The sequence below is a fragment of the Nanorana parkeri genome, unplaced genomic scaffold, assembly GCF_000935625.1.
Source record: "Nanorana parkeri isolate BGI_ZX_2015 unplaced genomic scaffold, ASM93562v1 scaffold60, whole genome shotgun sequence".
NCBI lineage: Eukaryota > Metazoa > Chordata > Amphibia > Anura > Dicroglossidae > Nanorana > Nanorana parkeri.
This window is the reverse complement of record NW_017306328.1, coordinates 321,872-341,129: the sequence shown is the minus strand read 5'-3', so window position 1 is coordinate 341,129 and position 19,258 is coordinate 321,872. Positions and strand designations below refer to the sequence as shown.

Sequence of the window (19,258 nt, the reverse complement as noted above, 5' to 3'; positions counted from 1 at the left end):
TTTTTTTCAACTTGAATATATTTTTCAAATGTCTGTATAATTGGTTGTATATAAGTGAAGGGCCAACTTGAATTGCTTCTTGTAATAAAATAAAATAGAAACTAATGAATTTACATTTTACCCTACTGTAACCTCAGCTTTTATAATTCCATCTTGTTTCATAAGAGCACATTATTATTTTTAACATGTGCCCGGAGTGTCAAAATTGATCATTGCAAAAAAAAAATTCATAAAAAACTATTCTCTGAAACAAGACATTAAAATCTTTGAAAATAAGTGACTTCTCATGCATATGTATGAAGATGTTTGATGTGTTTTACATAATATGCAGGATTCCTTTGCTGGCTGTGTAGCCTGGACCGGATATTTGGGTGAATTGTAAACTTGCAGGAACTATATAAAGTTTCTTGCTGACATTTATTGGTGTTGAAAAGAGCAAGTGCTTAACATTACGACCATCAAGTTGGCATTGTAAGTGATGCCAGGCAACTCTCCAGCTTCATGCTATGAGTTTATCTACTTCCTTTGATCTCGGTTTTGAACAATTGCTTCCAGAAGATGCATACCATGGTTAAATGCCATTTCAGGTGCTGGGGTTCCTTTCCCATTTACATTGTTTCAGTGCCATAACATATGCAAATTAAGGCGCATTTTTATCATTCCATGGTGCATTTCCTGTTATGACAGCCTATTTGTTTTGTGAATGGGCTGTCAACAGACATCAGTGAACAAAATACCGTACCTGCATAATATTTAAGGCAAAACAGCTCATTACATTGCACAGACTGTTCACACCTCTTTATTATGGTGCACCTTAGTATCACTGTATTTTTTCCTGTGTATGTGCATTGGGGTGCCATTCAGAATGAATGGCACTGTAGCGTGCACATACCTATTACACCACATATTATTGCAGAATACTATCTTATAATAAAGGCTTCTAGTAGAAGTACCGTAAAGGTGTTATGAGGACAAATACATATCAGATAACCTTACTTCTAGAAGTTTTCTACAACCAGGCAGGAAAATATAAAATTAGTGTCTGTAAAATGCAGTGATCTGTATTAGATTGGGTATGGTAAAGAACAATATCCAACACAGGACAATCGGAAATAAATTATTCCTTTTTCTGTGTAGCTATAAAAACCATACATTTACATTTTACTGTATTTACTTCAGTTTTTTACATTGGTGAGCTTATAAAGCTGAATTTCAGTCTAGCATTTACAACATTAAACTACATATATGTAAACTATTGAGTGTCGAACATGGTAAGACTTGTAATTCTCTCCAGCCAGTCCTATGATTCAGCCACCGCTACCAGACAATACCACCAGGCTGACCTCACTTGCCCCTCCATTGTAATGAAGCATTACAGCTTGGTTCCCGGCTGCCTATAGCCAATCACCCTTTTTATTTTTTTCGTAATCTGTCAGCAAGCCTCTGGTGCTATATTGACAATTATTGTCATTCGGAATGTCTCCCAGTCTTAACTTGAATGAACTGAAAGAAGCTAGTGTAAAGACAGATGTAGGTAACTGGGCTATAATAAATAAGTAGCTGGATTAAATGGTGGTGTTTATTATCTACCTGGAGTTCAGCTTAAATATTTTCTGCTATCATGAAATTAGTTAGGATTGCATTGTAGCTTGGATTGTCAGGAAGTTTAGTATGTTGGGCTGCTTTTTACCTATGCAGGCTATACTTGGTAGTGTTGTGCAGTGACTCCGCTTTACTTTTCTGTAGTGTACATATAGGGTCATATAGTGTATGTCTGCTTGGACTAATTGAAAACAATGCATTCGCTTTGTGGTTTATCCTCTGTCAGCTGTTTTTCTGGAAGGGATGTTGACTGCATTGCTTTATATAAATATAAATATAAGTACTAGATGGAGATTTAACATTCAGTAATTCAAAATGGGTACTGAAAACACATTGGGGGGAATTTATCAAAGCAATTGCAACAGTTTTAGCCTCTTAGGCTGGGTTCACACCTAGGCGTATCCAATATGCGCGTTTGTTGCAAGTTCATGTCGCGCGATTCGCAGTAAAAAAACGCGCGACAAACGCGCGTTTCGGAGGGCTACTTGGCTGTATCCCAATGGAAAAGCGTGACAAAAACGCCCCAAAGAAGCTCCTGTACTTCTTTGGGCGCGTTTTGTAGCGCGTTCATACGGCCTGTAATACGCCCAAGTGTGAACCATACCCATAGGAAATAATGGGATTTCGGTGTTTGAGCATTTTGCAGAGCGTAGGAACGCGCTACAAAACGCCCAGGTGTGAACCGGGCCTTAGATAATTTTTTTTTTTAATGGGCAAATCTGTCTTTCAACATGTGCCCCTGTTTTCACCTGAGCTTGTACTACTTTTTCAACTGCATGTGTTTTTGCACCTGTTTTGACTAGAGCTTGCACTACTTTTTAAGTTCCATGTTTTTTGCACCTGTTTTTATCTGCACTTGTTCTGGGCTGTCTGAAACTGGAGCATCACCTAAGAAAACAATCACAACTTAAGAAGTCTCCATGACCACTTCTTCAAGATGAGACCGTTTTTGCCTGAAGTTACGAGTCTTCTTTCCTGGAGTCTATTAAACCTCATTTATCAACACTACACATCATAAATCTAGTGCAAATATATTCCGTGCAAGTTCAAACACTCGCATTTGCTATGATAAATTCCCCCCATTGCAGTTTGCTTTTAATAAGGACTTTTCCTCCATGAGTACTGCAAATATACAGCATTTCTCTGACTTTAAGTAAAATTATAACATGTGGAAAAGTAGCTTATTTCTCATATAATTCTGTGTGAAATGATAAACTAATCCACAAATCCTTGTTTGTTTGTTTTTTTTTGTAAATTCTTTATTTAAAGAAAACAGACAAAGTTGTACATTAAAAAAAAGGAATCTTCAGGAACCGAAACAACACTTGTAAGACAGAATTTCAAGTAGAAACGGGGTCTATTAACCAATCTCCTACATGACCATAAAATGAAGTGACCACATTGTTACAGACCCATAACCCGCTTGAGGCAGGCATGTGCAACTTTGTCAACTTTTTAGTTTAAATGGGGAAGGCATTAGGGTCCAGGAAAAGAAGGAAAAAAAGAGGGGGATAGGACCGTGGAGGGGGGGTTGATAGAAGTAACAGACGACAGAAACCATGGGAAGGGAGGGAGGAGGCCGGGGGCATGCTTAGGTGCCCACCCCATCCATGGCCCGGTAGCTTGTTCCCTGAGAAGAGTTATACTCCTCTGAAGAAGTGAAATATGTCCAGTAGAACAAAGTTCCATGGAATGTTTCTTCTCTATGGTACAGAGAGCCTGTGAGATTCATTCTTTGGTTTTTTTTTGGGGGGAGAGAGTCTGTGATGTCTGCCAGTAGAGGGCTTCCAAGTAAAAAAATGTAAACTCTATCTTGGTGAGAATAAGACTTGCTTGGCTGAGGATAATCTTTAAAAATGAACACACTAAATCAAATAGGCCTGCTACAAATCTGAATATTATTTTCTAGGCCACAGTTAAAGAATCTGCTGTTTTTTCTTGTTTAGGCCAGGCTCGTGACTTTAGATGGTCATCTCATAATTTGAGAATGTTAGGGAATGAATGTTAGCAGGGTATACAATAACCCTGCATAGTAGAGGTCATTGTGAAACCAGTTTTAGCTCTTCTATGCTATCCAGCTTGTTTGGACATTGACTATATGGCAGTTATGTTAGCATAGTGTTTAGTAGTTGGTCAGCTTGGTCCCCCGGCTAAACTGCTGAAATTGGTATTGGGTGCTATCAGGTTAGATGTTTTTTTTCGGCATCTAAAATGTCAAGCCTGCATGACTGTGGTTTCTGTTATTGTTGATACATGGGCACCACAGGCTGTCGCTCATGGACCCCCAGTCACTTCACATCAACATAAGCCTATATTTGCCCAGCCAAAGTGTAATGTTTGTACCTTGCCTGGTTGTGAAATATATTCTTTGACCTGCAGAGCATGCACACAAATATTGACACCTCTAACATGGGTGCTGGATGCTCTTCTACATTCAGTGCCTATCTCTGCAAAACTTAGCTAGCTGGAGTATCCAGTGGAAAATCAGCCAAATGTCCAGGCCAGTATCAGTACATGTTATTCTGACTCCGATTGTTGTATTAGCGATTTATCCCTTGCTGAGACCCCTATGCCTGGCCTGTATAAGCAGATATAATCACTGCAGACAGTCCTTCAGATTAGATAGCTGAACTCACCAAATACCTTTTCATCCACAAACAGCTTTATTGCATGTAGCAGGTTCCTGCAGACAACAGGATTTATCAGATGAATGAATAGATGGTATTTGAAGGTTAAAGATGGTAATGTTTCCAAGCATAAAAGCACATTAATATGTGGCCATGTTACAGTCAGCCATTTTGATGCCAGAAACGACAAGTCTAACAGGAAGGAAGTACATCACATACAAGGGGAGGGAATACAGAAAACATGGTGCAATAACCAGAACGACCACAAGATGGCAGTAAAATAACCAGCTATACAACTGCTATAATAGATGGCTTATGGAACATTAACTATATGATTCTCATTTCACATTAATATAAGTATTAACTATGACTATGAATTGTGTGATGCTTTAATGCAACTGTGTAACAGCACACATGCTATACCCCAGGGTATGTAACCTTGTAATTCACTTTAGGTCATGGCAGGTGGGAAGATATCTCATGAGCAGTTTCCTTACAGGTGGATTTTACCTTTTATTGAATGTTATAGTCCAGGTAAGAATGGGCCAAGTTTCAATCATGACAGATGTCAGATTGGCAAAGAGGTGCATACTGCTTTTTCCTTATGTTTTGTTCACCAACTCTGTTGGTCTTGTACCTTTTATTGAGCTTTATACTGTGCAAGTTCCATTTTTCCAATTGGTAGACATTGTTCCAGTTTTAATTTAAAGTCAGTCCTCAGCCAATACATGTTAGTTGTGGGCAAGCTAGGGTAAGCCAGTTTGTATTGATAGCTGTGCTCCCATGGGGAGATTTCCTGTCTACTCCTGTATATTTAATGGGTGCCATAAATAAGTGGAACTCCCCAGTAGAGAGGCAGACAACAATAAAAACATTTTTTAGTAGAATGGGCAAGGGTTACAGCTTTAGCTGCTGTCTGTATTCCTTTTTGGGACGGTTCTCTGCAATTTGTGTTCGACATTGTCACTGGTACAGGAAGTAAAATCTCCGCAGTGGGAACTTAATACAAAATCAAAACCTGACTTTACAGAGGTTTTAACTCATCCCTAGTCTACTGAAAGTTTTTTTAGCACCTGCCCTATTGGGCAACTTTCCTACTTCCTTCCTACCCATTATGTCTGACATGAACCCATCAGATTTACTGGAAGTGACAGAAATCCTTCCATGTGGAGGGCACAGACAGCAGTATGAATTAGACAAATGTTCCCATCCTTCTCTGCTTGATCTAAAAATGAAAGGTTTTTAATCATTCATTAAAGGACACCGGGTAGATTTACCCTGACACTACAGTGCCTTGACACTGGCAACAAAATATTGTTGTGCAGGCAGTACAACCCCTCCCTCTCCCATCTTGCCTAGGTTTTTTCCTAGTGTCCAAAGTTCAGGCCCCAAGTGATGCTATTTCATATGTTTAGGCAGCTCTGTGATCTTCATCTAGCCCCCAGTGTTTTGTGGCCAAGTTAGGATTTTGCCTGCGGTTTGGCCAGTTTCTCAGTTGGAATGCTTTTGGATGTCACAGTTGTCTAAAGTTTACTCTATTCTGTGTTGTTTCATGCATGATTAAGAAAACCGGATTTTTCACTTACTGGAAAATCCATTTCTTGGAGTTCATTTAAGGCACACATGGTCCCACCCTCTGTCTTATGATACACTCCTATTGCTTCTCCACAAAGCCGAAGCATGATGGGAATGGGAGGGGCTGTACTGCCCATGCAACTAATTTCTTTTCCTTAAAAAAAGGATTTTACGGTAAGTCAAAAATCCTGTTTTTTGTTAGGAGTTAGGCTTTAAAAAAAGTCTAGAGTTGGTATGTAAATATTGCTGATATCAAAAAAAAAATCCAACATAGTTGTGGAATTTTTCATCCCTCTCCAATCTGTGGAATGCAGTCTCCTGCGAGGTACGTGACATCTCTATCACAGGATGATTTAGTGCATTCTGCATATTGCAGATAACTTGACATATGATGTGTTGTAGATATGTGTTCTGCTCCGCTCCCAGAGTTTTATCAAACACTTTCTTTGAACTCTTGACTGTTTACCTTGCAGAACAGTTTTCTTCCCTTGGTCTTTTAACTGCATACAACCAGTGACAATTCCCCAATAATTTCTTAAATGGCACACTTTGGTGTTTTATGGCAGAGTCATTGTTATTGACCGAAAGTAAACACTACTGAGTATTGGAAAACTAGCTGCTAAACACTTACCCCTAAAATATTTTTTCTTTTTTTAAAGTAAAGAGCAATTACTGACAAAAGTGAAGCCCCTATTGCTACATATCAAACATTGCAAATGTGCCTAAATTAATCCTGTGACCAGACTGTCCAATCTAAGCATTTACATATTTTTAACAGGCAGTAAATATGCTGTAAAACAAGCCCTTACCGATCTGTGTGGCTGCAGGCACTGTGGAACAATTTATCCTCAAATTTGTTCTCTGAGCAGTTAAGCTGCCCTGTTCTCCCGTCCTAGGAATGACTCGACAGCCTTAAAGGAGAACTATGGGGTTAGTGTTTTTTTCCCCATAGTTCTCCTTAGGGTAACGGGAGGACACAAACTAGCGTCCTCACGTCACCCTACGCTCAGTATATAGTACTGAGACGCCGCAGCCGGAGCGGATCCCGACTTAGATGACGGGATCCGGCCAGCTGCGCGAGTGACAGCTGGCTCTGCCTATCTAGAGGCAGAGCCAGCTGTACCCGCCCCCTCCCCGTCCGTTCCGCCAGTCAGCGCTGGCCATCGGGGAGAGGGGAATCAAGCCCCTCCCCCTGTCACGGCAGAGAGCCGTGACAGGATCGAGAGGTGAGCGAACCCGGTATGTGTTCGTTCACCTCCCGATCTACTGAGCCGACCTGTGACAGTCTTATTGTCACAGATCGGCTAGAACTATGAGGTGAGTGAAAAGCACTCACCTCATAGTTCTCCTTTAAATCAGTAATGTAAAAACAGAGTTGGGGCCCTGGGTGAGCAAACTGGCAGATTCTCCTGTAAAAAAAACACTTTACCTCTTGATACATACCTGTAAGCATTGGGTATTTACCAACAGCAGAATGATGCTCCCTTCCAGCAATCCAATGTCTACGAGACCTCTCACCCAGTGTTTTTACAGGTGTGGGATCTTCGCCCATCTTGATCAGCGTTGCTGGGACTCTGTGCTGTTCAGAATCCTTAAATGCAGACGAGATCAAGTATTTCTGTTCTTCAAAAAAATATCTTGCTTGTTCGCACATTTTAATTTTTTTTTTTTTACGTTTTGTATTAATCTGAGGTCTCTGTAATCCACCTGAGCCAGAATCCAGACTGCACTGGATCACTTTACTGGATCATTGGGAGAGTTCTTCTTGAAGCATGTAATGTGTATGTTTCACCTTTTGATTCTAGTATAACCAATATTTTTTTTATTTTCCAAGCAAAGTATCAATCTGATTTGGTAATCATAAAAACTTCTTAGTGCTGATTTATTTTTAGATCAGGACTTTTGTATGCGAAAAGGCAGCGTGGAGCTTGCAATGGGTGTGTTTTGGCGATGGTTTAAAGTGCATTTTCACTTTTGTAGTCAAATTTGAGAAAATCCATCTGTTTGTTATGTGTTCCCTTTCACATAGCATAACAAAAAATTATTTAAAAAAAATATTTCTTACCTTGTAGATATTTTGCTTGGTAAGATGTTAGCAGGACAGGAATTTGGGGGGAAATGGCTCTTGTGAAGCCCCAGATTGCAGCAAAAATCTGACAGGCATATTACTCGTTCCCCACGCTGAGCTTTGCCTATCAGAATGGCTCAGGATTAGGCCATAACTGCTGACTGTTGGGAGGGTGATGCAGGTATGTGCAGATACCTTGAAGTTGCCACCTTTTCATCAAATGAAACCCGAACACTCTAACACGGCAAATTATTTGGGGGGAGAATATACAGGACAGAGCGAGGAGAGACGGGCAGGGGAGGGAGCGAAGAGAGACGGTCAGGGGAGGGAGCAAGGTGGGAGCGAGGAGAGACGGTCAGGGGAGGGAGCGAGGAGAGACGGTCAGGGGAGGGAGCGAGAAGAGACGGTCAGGGGAGGGAGGGAGGAGAGACGGGAAGGGAGCGAGGAGAGACGGGCAGGAAGCGAGGAGAGATGGGCAGGGGAGGGAGCGAGAAGAGATGGGCAGGGGAGGGAGCGTGGAGAGACAAGGAGGAGGAGTGAAGAGCGACAGTCAGGAGAAGGAGTGAGGGGAGACGGCGCAAAACACTGGACTCAAAACCCGTACTGCCGGGGTTAATTCCGGACAGGTGGCAACCCTATGTACTTCCCTTTTTGATTTATTGAATACAGTCTATTCTAAAAACCACAACTCTTTTGTAAACAAACTTTGTTGTATTGTAAGTAGGGATGCACCGATACCAGATTTTCGGTATCGAGTACCGATATTTTTCTTTTCTGTACTCGCCGATACCAAGTACTGGTGCCTTGCGCCCTGATTGTCAGGAAGTCTGGCAACGGATCATGACCTGTCACCCGGCTTCCTGATTGCCTGTGAAGCCGGTGTTCTAGCAAAAGAGCATCGGTTTCAGAGGCTCCCTGACCAATCAGGAAGCTGGGAGGTGGGTCATTATGTGCCACACGGCTTCCTGATTGTTTAGGAAGCCAGGCTGCTTAGCAATACGTGAAGCTGGCTTCCTAGCCAATCGGGAAGCCTGGAGGTGGGTCATAACCCACCGTCCGGCTTCCTGTTTGGAAAGGAAGCCGGCTCCATGCTCCCTCGGCACTGCCGGTCAGAGGCAGATCTCTTTCTGAATGGAAGTTCTGGTATCGAAGGTAAATATCGTAGCATTTGTTATCGCTGCATCCCTCATTGTAAGTTTAAAGTTCCAGACAGGATCTTCTATATTTGTAAAATGTGATGTTAGGTTACACACATGAGAATTTGCTTCTTTGGACAAGAGTAAAGCTCATTATTTAGACATAAAGGTCTTAAAATATAGTCTGTATGTAACTGAGAAGATGAAAGCTGGTTGGTCCTCATTTTATTGTCATTTCTGGCATACTTTTCATTGAGAGGTTAGGGGATAGGCTCTGCAGAGACAGTACTGACTGAATAGCAATTGTTAACTGAAGATGTTTGCTTTGTTGTTGGTATAAACAGGACAAAAAAGATTGTCCCTTGTACACCTGCCATGCTATATACATGTAGCAACCACGGCCATGTATGCTAACAAACTAGATCTACAATTTCAGTTACTTTTAATATTGTTGCTTTTTTTCATTCACTTTTAGGTTTAAGGTCTTATTTGACAATGAGCTATTGAACCTAAAGCTTCACCTACTGGCTGCAAAGGAGAATACAAAAGATTAAGATTAATTATTTTGTATTTACCAGTGTAAATAAAAACATTACTCTTAACATCTGTATTTTTTAGTCTTGACAATAATAAAGATAATCTGAACACACCTGTTGTACATTCCCTTTAATGGCCCATCCATCACCGTTTTTATACTACTTTTGCTTTGACCACCCCTTTTGACAACGGGAAATTGTCCGGTGTAGGCTCCATATTGGCCTAGCCAGAGCTTACACTGAGCTATGGACTCATACCTGGATATACAAGGGATTTCTTCTGGTTTGGGCGTGTGAAGGAACAGTGAGTATACGGAGTAGATGGGCAATGCACTGGTTCACATTAAGACCTATTTCCTATAGGGATGAAGCTCTCTATTTAATTCTATGTCCCACCTCCATTAAGTGCACAGCAGCTGTGTTCAACATGCCAACCTTCTAGCTCTGGCTTTGTGATATACTAACACTATGGAGGCACAGAGAGGGACAGGCAGGTCTTAAAGCTGAACTTCCAAGGAGATATAAAATACATACATTGACACAGCTCTGTAATCGTTTATGTATCATTAAGTGTATGAAGTAGGGGTTAGGGCTTAAGTATGAAAGGGACAAGATAAAGAAGTAGCCCATTGGTTCATCTGCTGACAAGGAACATGCAGAAAGCAATGACTGAGAGATGAACTTCTCATTGCGCTGCTTCTGCTTTTACTGTCCAGTCTCTGGCTGGGGCAGGTCCAGGATAGCCTAGGCTCAGAGGACGTAGGTTGAATAATGCTGGTCATCAGCATGTGGGCATCTAGTGGCAGAACAAGAGGTCTTGCCGGGAATGGCTCTGTATTGAATGTAAATATTGTAGATAAACTTTTTTATCTTTTAATGTGCTATTAAATTTTGTCTTTTTTTTTTTTGCTGGAGATCAGCTTTAAAGTGTTAATGTGCTTTCACAAAAGCAGTCAAAACCACTAATCAACCTCCGCTAAATAAGTCTCCCAATAGGTGGAGCTTGTCAGAAACCATGGCTTATTTTATATCCACTACTATAAGAGTTGTTGACTCCCATAGGAAATTATTTGACAATCTGCAGAGAGTCTTCATTCTGTGGACAACCCGTTATTATTTCCTATGGAGGTCAGCAGTGTAGAGCAGCAGTTCAGATATTCCACAATGCAGGATGTAAACCAATCCATGACACCTGGCAGGGCCACACACTTCAACTCCGGGTAAGCATGCATTTGAGGCCTGTAATGGGGTTTGCTTGTTCTGAGGAAGCTGAGGGATTGGGCTAGGGTATCCTTTTTTGGAAACAACACTTTTCTAAAAGTCCATACATGGCAACAATCAGCTGAAATTAATTAAAAAAAATTCAACTCTACCAATCGGCTTTCATGACCGGACTGCTCTCTGATATTATTTGAAATGGTCATTTGTGCATCATCAGCAAAGCAATTATTTACCAGGTGCGTTTTTCTTGATATTCTTGCTGCTTGTTTTGCTGTCCTTAAAGGAGAATTTATGAAATATATTAATTCCCATAATTAAAGGCGACGTGACATTGAAATGGGAAAACTTATTCCACAACCTGAACTCGGACCAAATGTGGGACTGTTTTAAGAACACATTATATATTGCTATTGCCTGGTGCACACCGTTGGGTAACAAAAGTAAAAGATCGAAAACTAAGGCTGTATGGTTAATTAAACCGGTAAAACAACGCATCAAGGACGAGAGCGGCATTTATAAAATATAAGATGGAGGGGACAGCATTGGCGTTCAATAGCTACAAAGAATGTAATAAAAGATGCAAACTAGTAATCCGGGCAGCTAAAATAGAGTGCAAAAAACATATCTCCACAGTTAGTAAAAAAAAAAAAAAAAATTCTACCAATATATAAACAGTAAAAAGGTGAGAAAGGAGCAGATAGGCCCAATAAAGGACAAAAACGGGAGGATAGTCACAAATGACAAGGAGAGGGCCGAGGCCCTCAGTATACACTCAGGAGAAAGACGGGTTTAATGTACAGGATGAAAACACATAGTTCAGCACAAAATATACCTCCAGTAGTTGACGGAAACCGAGATACTACAATGACTTGAAAAACTTAATGCAAATAAAGCAGTGGGACCAGATAACCTGCACCCCAAAGTACGTAAAGAACTAAGCCAGGTTATAACAAAACCGTTATTCCTAATTTTTAAGGACTCTTTAATGACTGGTATAGTTCCAAGTGACTGGCAGAGGGCTATGGTAGTCCCAATATTCAAAAAGGGGCAAGATGCCAACAAGGGAACTACAGACCAGTTAGTCTTACATCGGTGGTATGTAAAGTGTTGGAGGGAATGATTAAGGACTATTTGGTAGAATTTGTTCAGAATAATGGCATAGTCATTGACAATCAGCATGGGCTCAGGAAAGACCGTTCCTGCCAGACTAACCTGCTAACTTGTTACGAGGGGTAAGTAGAAATCTGGATGGAGGGAGGCCGGTGGATGTGGTATATCTGGATTTCTCAAAGGCTTTTGATACGGTGCCACACAAACGCTTGTTATACAAGCTGAGATCCATGGGCATAGATGGAATGGTGTGTACTTGGATAGAGTACTGGCTGCAGGAACGGGTACAGAGAGTATCTATAAATGGCAGCTTTTCAGAATGGGATAGTGTCATGAGCGGGGTGCCTCAGTGTTCTGTGCTGCGTCCTACGCAAACTGTTGGCGCTATATACACACTGTAGAATAATAATAATACCTGAACAGTGCAACCTATTGGCTGCCATCCCTTTTCACCTGAATGTTTTCCCACCTGCGCCTTCCATTTTCTGATTGAAGGATGGCCGACGGAAGGCTGCAGACAGGGCCATTCATTCACTGAACAAATTTTATTCGGTTCATCAAGAATCGGCCAAAATTTGCAGGGTGTATGGCCAGCTTTAGCCGTCATGTGCCTGCAAAGAGAAGGATAAAATAAAGATATTTTAAAGACGATTTGTATTAACAGGATAAAGTTATTTTTCTCTATGATAGGGCTACAATGGGTGTTGATGGTTAAATGTAGCCTTTTCTTGCACCTTAAATTCAAAACTACTTTCTTGGTGGATACCAGATTCTAATTACACTTGTCTCCATATGAGAACGAATGTTGTGCTGCCATTTGTTTGGCTTTATGCAGTGATAGGATGAAGTTGACATCTTGTTAAATCACCTAGCCAGTGTCCCGGAATATTATAAGGAGCTGACATAATGCAGGGCTCCTATTTTCCTAGTTCTATTTTATTGAGTGGTGTTCTGAAAGTAAAATGCATCGGCTCAGCAGCAAAACCTCCCACGAAAATGATGTGACATACTGAAAGCTGAGCTTGTTGTACACACTATAATTTAGCACTTGTTAATTGTATCTCTTTGTAAATAACTCGCAGATCCTGTCATAGGAGGAAAGATAAAGCAGAGCGCTATTTAAGTAAACAGTGGAGTGGACATTCCAAAGTGATGTGAAGCCACAGAAACTTGAAAATATTGACTTTTCAGCAGCAGAAATACTTTTGGTAGCTGTGGATTCCTAGAAACCTGTACATCAAGTTTATGTTTTGCTAGCGAGGCCTTCACATTGTGTATTTTACCTCACTGAACTGCACGAGAACAAATGAGAAAATTCCACTGTTTTCCACATAAGGAAGTATGCAAATGTGTTTTATTATGACCCTGTCATACAAAATATTGTCACACATACCTTTCGTGAGAAACGTCAGCTTTATTCGTTTGTCTTCTTTTTCCACCTATGGGATGTTACCATGGCAGAACTGTTACAGTAACCACAATGAGAATAAGTGATAATTGCATACACAAACTCTCTCTCTTTCTAACACACACATACTAGTCTATTTGGTGCATCCATGTAGCCGTCAACAAAACTCGCTGTGCCATGCAAGTGATATTTAATTGCTATTAAAGTGTATCTGAACCCAAACATATAGGCTGCTTTATAAAGGGTTCACCCAGCATATAGGAATTTCCTAAGCTCCTTGGTTTCATCTAGCAGCACTAATGCGATGCGAACAGCGTTTGCCCTGCTGTACGCAGGGCAAACTCTTAAGCCAATATTTTTTAATTTGTTTAACATACACTTATGGGCTGCTTTATAAAGGGATTGGCCAGTGTATAACTGGACGAATGCCATTCCCACTGCACTATTAGATGGAGCCAAGGAGCATAAGAATTTCTCAGTCTATATCTAGTGGCAGTGATGACGTAAATGGCGTTCACCCAGCCGAGCAAACTCTTTATAGATTAGCTGCTATAACTGTATGTAAAGCCACATTATTTTTCTTAAAGTAGAAAAATGTTAAAACCCCTGTCCATGTATTTATATGCTATTTGTGTCATGTTATGGAGCTCTACATTCACTTTCTGTCCCATAGGCCCTGCAGGGACAGAGAGGGAATCTCTCTACAGTGAAGGGCTTTTAGACAGTAGTCACCAGAACAGAAGGTGGGGTTAACATTCCAAAGGGGAAACATGTTCCAGTGGCAATGTAAGGATTCCCTCTCACTTTTTCATTGTGATAAATCTAGAGGGTAAATCTCCTTAGCATGGGGGTGGATTTGTATTGCTGTCTAGCTAAAAATGTAAAAAAAAATACACTTAATCATACACTTTAAACCAACTGTGTCATTTCACATGTTCCTCTAATGTCGAAAAGTGTCATCTTTTTCTAATATGTCCAGTTTTCAATAAAATAACAGTAAGGCTGGGTTCACACCTAGGCATATCAAATATGCGTGTTTGTCGCGAGTTTCGTGATGCACGTTTTTACCGCGATTCACGGTAAAAAACCGTGCGACAAACGCGCGTTTCCGAAGGCTATCTGGCTGTATTCCAATGGATACGCACGGCAAATATGCCCCCAAAAAGCTCCTGTACTTCTTTGGGCGTAGGGCGTTTTATAGCGCGTTCATACGGCCCGTAATACTCCCAGGTGTGAACCATACCCATAGGAAATAATGGGATTTCGGTGTTTGAGCGTTTTGCAGAGCGTAGGAACGCGCTACAAAACGCCCAGGTGTGAACCGGGCCTAAGGCTTATCCACTGGCACTTCTTTCATAGAGTGACAACATTATAGCACTGCTGTAAGCCTGAACTGTGTGGATATGTGGATTTATGTTGCGTACATCAAATTTTGACCCTTCTGATGGCATGTCACATCTGAGATGACCAAGTAGCATGTCTCTAATCCTCAGCCATCCAGTTTTGCCTATTGTGTGCCCACTGTAGCCTCATTTTTCTGATTTTTAGCAGGCAGGAGTAGAATTTGAATGGTCTATTGCTATAAAACATCCTTTTCAAGGTTTATTGTGACATGTATTTATGCATACCAGCATACCACTGTTGTAAAAAAAAAATGATGCGAGCAGTTGTGAAGTGCCTTTCTGCTTGAGCAAGTCTGACTATTATTCTTTAACATATTTCATTAACTCATAGCTAAACCCAATCACATGTTCTTCTGGTGGAGAAAATCAGCCAAGCAGAAACAAAAACTGATTATCCATTTTCTGCTGTTTTTCTTTGAACAGTAACCATATATTGCAGCTTACCAGTCCTTGGATGTGGTGGCGGCATTCTTTTTCTTTCTTATAGGGTAGTTTTCTACAAGTACAGCAAAATAGCTATTGTTTCTATCAGATATCCAATGTGCTTGTAACTTCCTGTGAACTTAACTGAAATCTCAAACAATGCTACAAGCTTTTCCATGACTATCTGTGAATGACAGAACCTCCCCCCCCCCCCCCCACTATAGAGATGAGGAGAAAGGGAATGTGTAGTCCAAATCAAAAGAGTAGTCTAGGATGACGGTCCTGCTTCTTCATAAAAACAGTACACTGCATGAGCATTGTCATCAGATGACAATATAAGGAAAATCCTGAAAAAAGAACCTAATGCAGCCACCGCAACTAAAAACTGACAAGCTGTAATTTTACATTTCTTTTATGTATTTATTAAAAGACAATGCACTGCATTTCAATGGAACATATGTCATCATAGGTATCTGAATATGTCTGTCTAGATAGAATATATAACCCTTTACTGAATTTACATAGAAGTCAAGGACCTTTCAGTCCAAATCCAAGTCAGTAGGAGGGTATTCGGAGTATACATTCTAAAACCTTTGCTGTACAACTTCCTGTATTACCAGTGACATTCAGATGTCCATGGCAGGTTTGAATCTGATTTGGTGGTTGTAAAAACTGCTTAATACTGCCATTTATTTTTTACATCAGTTTCTATGTGAGAGGCAACAGAAAGGGGAGGGGGGCTATCTGTCATTCTACACCAGGACTCACCATATTCTTCACAGTGCTCAATGGATGGATTTGGATTTTAAGCGTATAGAAAAGGTATTGGTTGGCACCAGGTCACACAGGTATTTAAATAGAAAAAATTTTACGTAAGTGATAATAAACACTTTGCAGTTTGGAGTTCACTATTTTGTCAATGTTTCCATGACTATCGAGCAATGATTGTGTCCCTTCAATAGCTTGAGGATATTGGACCCTGTTTTGGCTACTTAACCACCAAAACTTTGAATACAGTTTGATGAGTGTAAGGATTTATGGGCTGTTTCGTTCTCATGTTTGTGTTCTAGTTAAATTTAAAAGGGACAGTAGGTAAACCTAATGAATGAATTGCTCTTATAGCACATATGCATTGTATTATTCTTGGCAGATGACCAGCAATGACACTATTTCCTGACATTTTAGCTGTCTTCGTGCAGCCGTTTTTATTTAACACACGTGTGCTGCATGCTTACTGTCTCTATTGCAATGCGTTTAAAGGCTGCTTCAGTGTAAATAGATGAAAATTACTATTATAATGTAATAGGGATGGAAGTTTTATGAAGCCCGAGGGTATTCCGTGTCTTGCTGTATCAGGTATGCACAGCCAGGAAGGAACAACAAATGGTGTTACTAGAGAGATTAGCCTTATTATGAGTAAGTTGGAACAGTACTGAAGGAGAAACTCCAGGTACTGTTGCTTATGTAGTCAATAGCCACATTTTTCATTTTGCAGCTAATCTACTGATATGGAAGAAAAAAAGATGCAATAAACATTGTGTAAATGCATATATGTAATATATATGTAATGTATATATATATATATATTCATTGTGAGACTGGAAAAAAAAAAATTGTCAGACCGAAACCAAAAATTACGTTTTCCCCAACCTTTTTAAAAGTTGTTATAGTATTTTATTTTGATTTATTTTGATTTTTTTAACTTTACTGTCGGGGGCTCTAGGGAAATATCAGGGGTCTGTTTTAGATATTTCCCTTTTTAAAATAGAAAAAAAGAAATTGCGTCCTCTATCTCTTTTCTGCAGCCCCTGTTATGAATGAGCAGGAAGCCTCTATACCAGGGGTAGCGACTTTCGGCCCTCCAGCTTTGGTGGAACTTCAAATCCCATGAGGCATTGCAAGATTCTCGCAGCCACACATTGACTTCGGATGAGATGCATCATGGGATTTGTAGTTTCACCACAGCTGGAGGGCCGGAGTTTTGCTACCCCTGCTCTATACTGAGTGTTCCTGTCTGTTTTACGTTGTGGATATAGTAGTAGTACAGTAGAGTTACTATGTCCCCACACATGAATGAACAGGAAATTATGTAAATCACTTCCCATTCATTCATAACTGGGACATGTTAAGCACACTGTGTATAGTTATTTACAAATGATCGATGAGTGTTTGTATATTGCTCTCCATCGTTAATCGACTGTCACAGGAGGCTGAGCGAGTGGTGGGGAAGGAGAGCTCCTCCTCCTGTGACAGATCACAGCGCTCTCCTCCACTCACCGCTCCCCATCCTGACACAGGAGATGGAGCCTGGAGGTGTGGTAAGGAGAGCTCTGCCTCCTGTAATGATGACAGCTGGCACGCTTGGCATCTTGACAGCTCTCACCGCCCGCTCAGCCTCCTGGTAGCTTCCCTCCTCCCTGCTGGAAATAATCGTTAGTTGCAGCCCTAATAAATATATATATATATATGTGTGTGTATATATAATGTCCCATGTCAATACTGTGGGGTCCTGTGTTCATGGAATGTTTAAATCTTCTATAACTTTCTTTTTAGCCGTCCGTGACCCATCATAGATACAGTCTTTCTTTATTTCCTCTGTCAGACATACAACAGGAAGAAGAGGAATCTCTCCTAAGTGAGCCTCTCTTAGTCAATTGCTTCCAAAGCTGGTGTCTCCATAGAAAGATTTCCTCCCATCCCTTGTTCTGGTGACCGTTGTAATATTTTGGATTTCCCATCACTTCCTGTACTAGTTATAATGGTCACTAGGACAGGTAGAGAGGGTAATTATTCCCAGGAGGGACACGGCATGTAATAAAGTCCTTAACTCTTTCCTGCTCTAGCCAAAAAAAAAAGGAAAAAAAACGTTTTGGCTATAGAAGAAGGAAACTGAGAATGAAATTAAACAGTTTTTAAATCTGTGAATAAATCATTGTTGTCCAGTTCAAAAACAGTGTTTATGTTCATTGTTTCATGTTTGCTGCATATTATTTACAAATCTACTTTTTCATTTAGAATCCACACAGATAGAAGATCCACGTACGCTATGGAGAAATGAACAGGAGCGGATGTTGAAGGACTATCTTATGGTGGCACAAGATGCCCTAAGCACTCAGAAAGAGCTTTATCATGTGAAGGAACAAAGGTTGGCACTTGCCCTGGATGAATACGTGAGGCTAAATGATGCCTACAAAGAAAAGTCTAGCTCACGTACAAGCTGTAAGTACCGAAAGTCATTATCTGAATATGAAGAGTGAGCTATCGTTTTCTCGGTGAAAGCTTTCCTGTCTCCTCATGTAAAATAAGAAGGGAAATCTTTTCACCAAAGCACATTTATTTATATATTACAGCCATTTATATGGTAACAAGTTTTTTAAAGCCTGCGTATGCGAGTTGTCTTCTGACTGGCAGTGAAGTTGAAGTTGGTGTTTATATTTAGAGACATTTTTCTTATTGTTTCTTACTTTGTGATTTCATATTTCTGCATCCAAGCATACTGTAGTCACAGAGAATTATTTTTCATGTGAAGGAGTAGGAGCATTTGCCAGTCATTTCATCATAAATGGAGGAGTTATTCAGCATTTACAAAAGCTTCACTCTCCATGTCTGACAGATTTTGCTGCTTCTATCGTTCTGTAACCCAGACATTTAGCTTTATTTAGTAAAGCAGGATAACTCTTGGCAGTTTTCTCTAGAGCATGTGCTTAGAGGTGCATTTTTTCCCTCCTTCTTTTTTTTGTAGTGTTAGACAGGTGCTTAACGTGTCAACATCCATCTCCTTTGTCCTTTGGCATGCAGTATGGACACATGTTGATGTGCGTTTCCAATGCATTTTTATTAAATTAGTACAGTAAACTCCCCATTATCCGGCATTCAAGCAACCAGAACTCTCAAGCAACCAGAAAAAGAAAATCGTGCCATATGTCCTCCATTTTTTTTTTGCTAGTATCTTGATAGTCATGTGCACACTAAAAAATTTTGTTAGCAACTAAATGTATTTAGTTGCTAACAAAATTCTCTGTCTACATCTTGCTGCGGCTGACTGCTAGATTCCTCAGCTTGCAGGTGAATGTAAACAATGGGTAGTAGGCGTGTGCAATAGCCAGCCTGCTATTGGCTATGGAAATTTGAAATAGCCAATAGCAGAAG

At 40.5% G+C, this 19,258-nt stretch overlaps 1 protein-coding gene across 1 annotated transcript in view; it reads left to right on the top strand.

The window, feature by feature from the left end:
• WWC2 (WW and C2 domain containing 2) overlaps positions 1 to 19,258 on the top strand; it is a 162,973-nt gene that overhangs the window by 56,866 nt on the left and 86,849 nt on the right. The window contains exon 3 of the mRNA XM_018576217.1: positions 18,125 to 18,328. Coding sequence (XP_018431719.1) covers positions 18,125 to 18,328 — 204 coding nt within the window. The remainder of the gene's footprint in view (positions 1 to 18,124; positions 18,329 to 19,258) is intronic.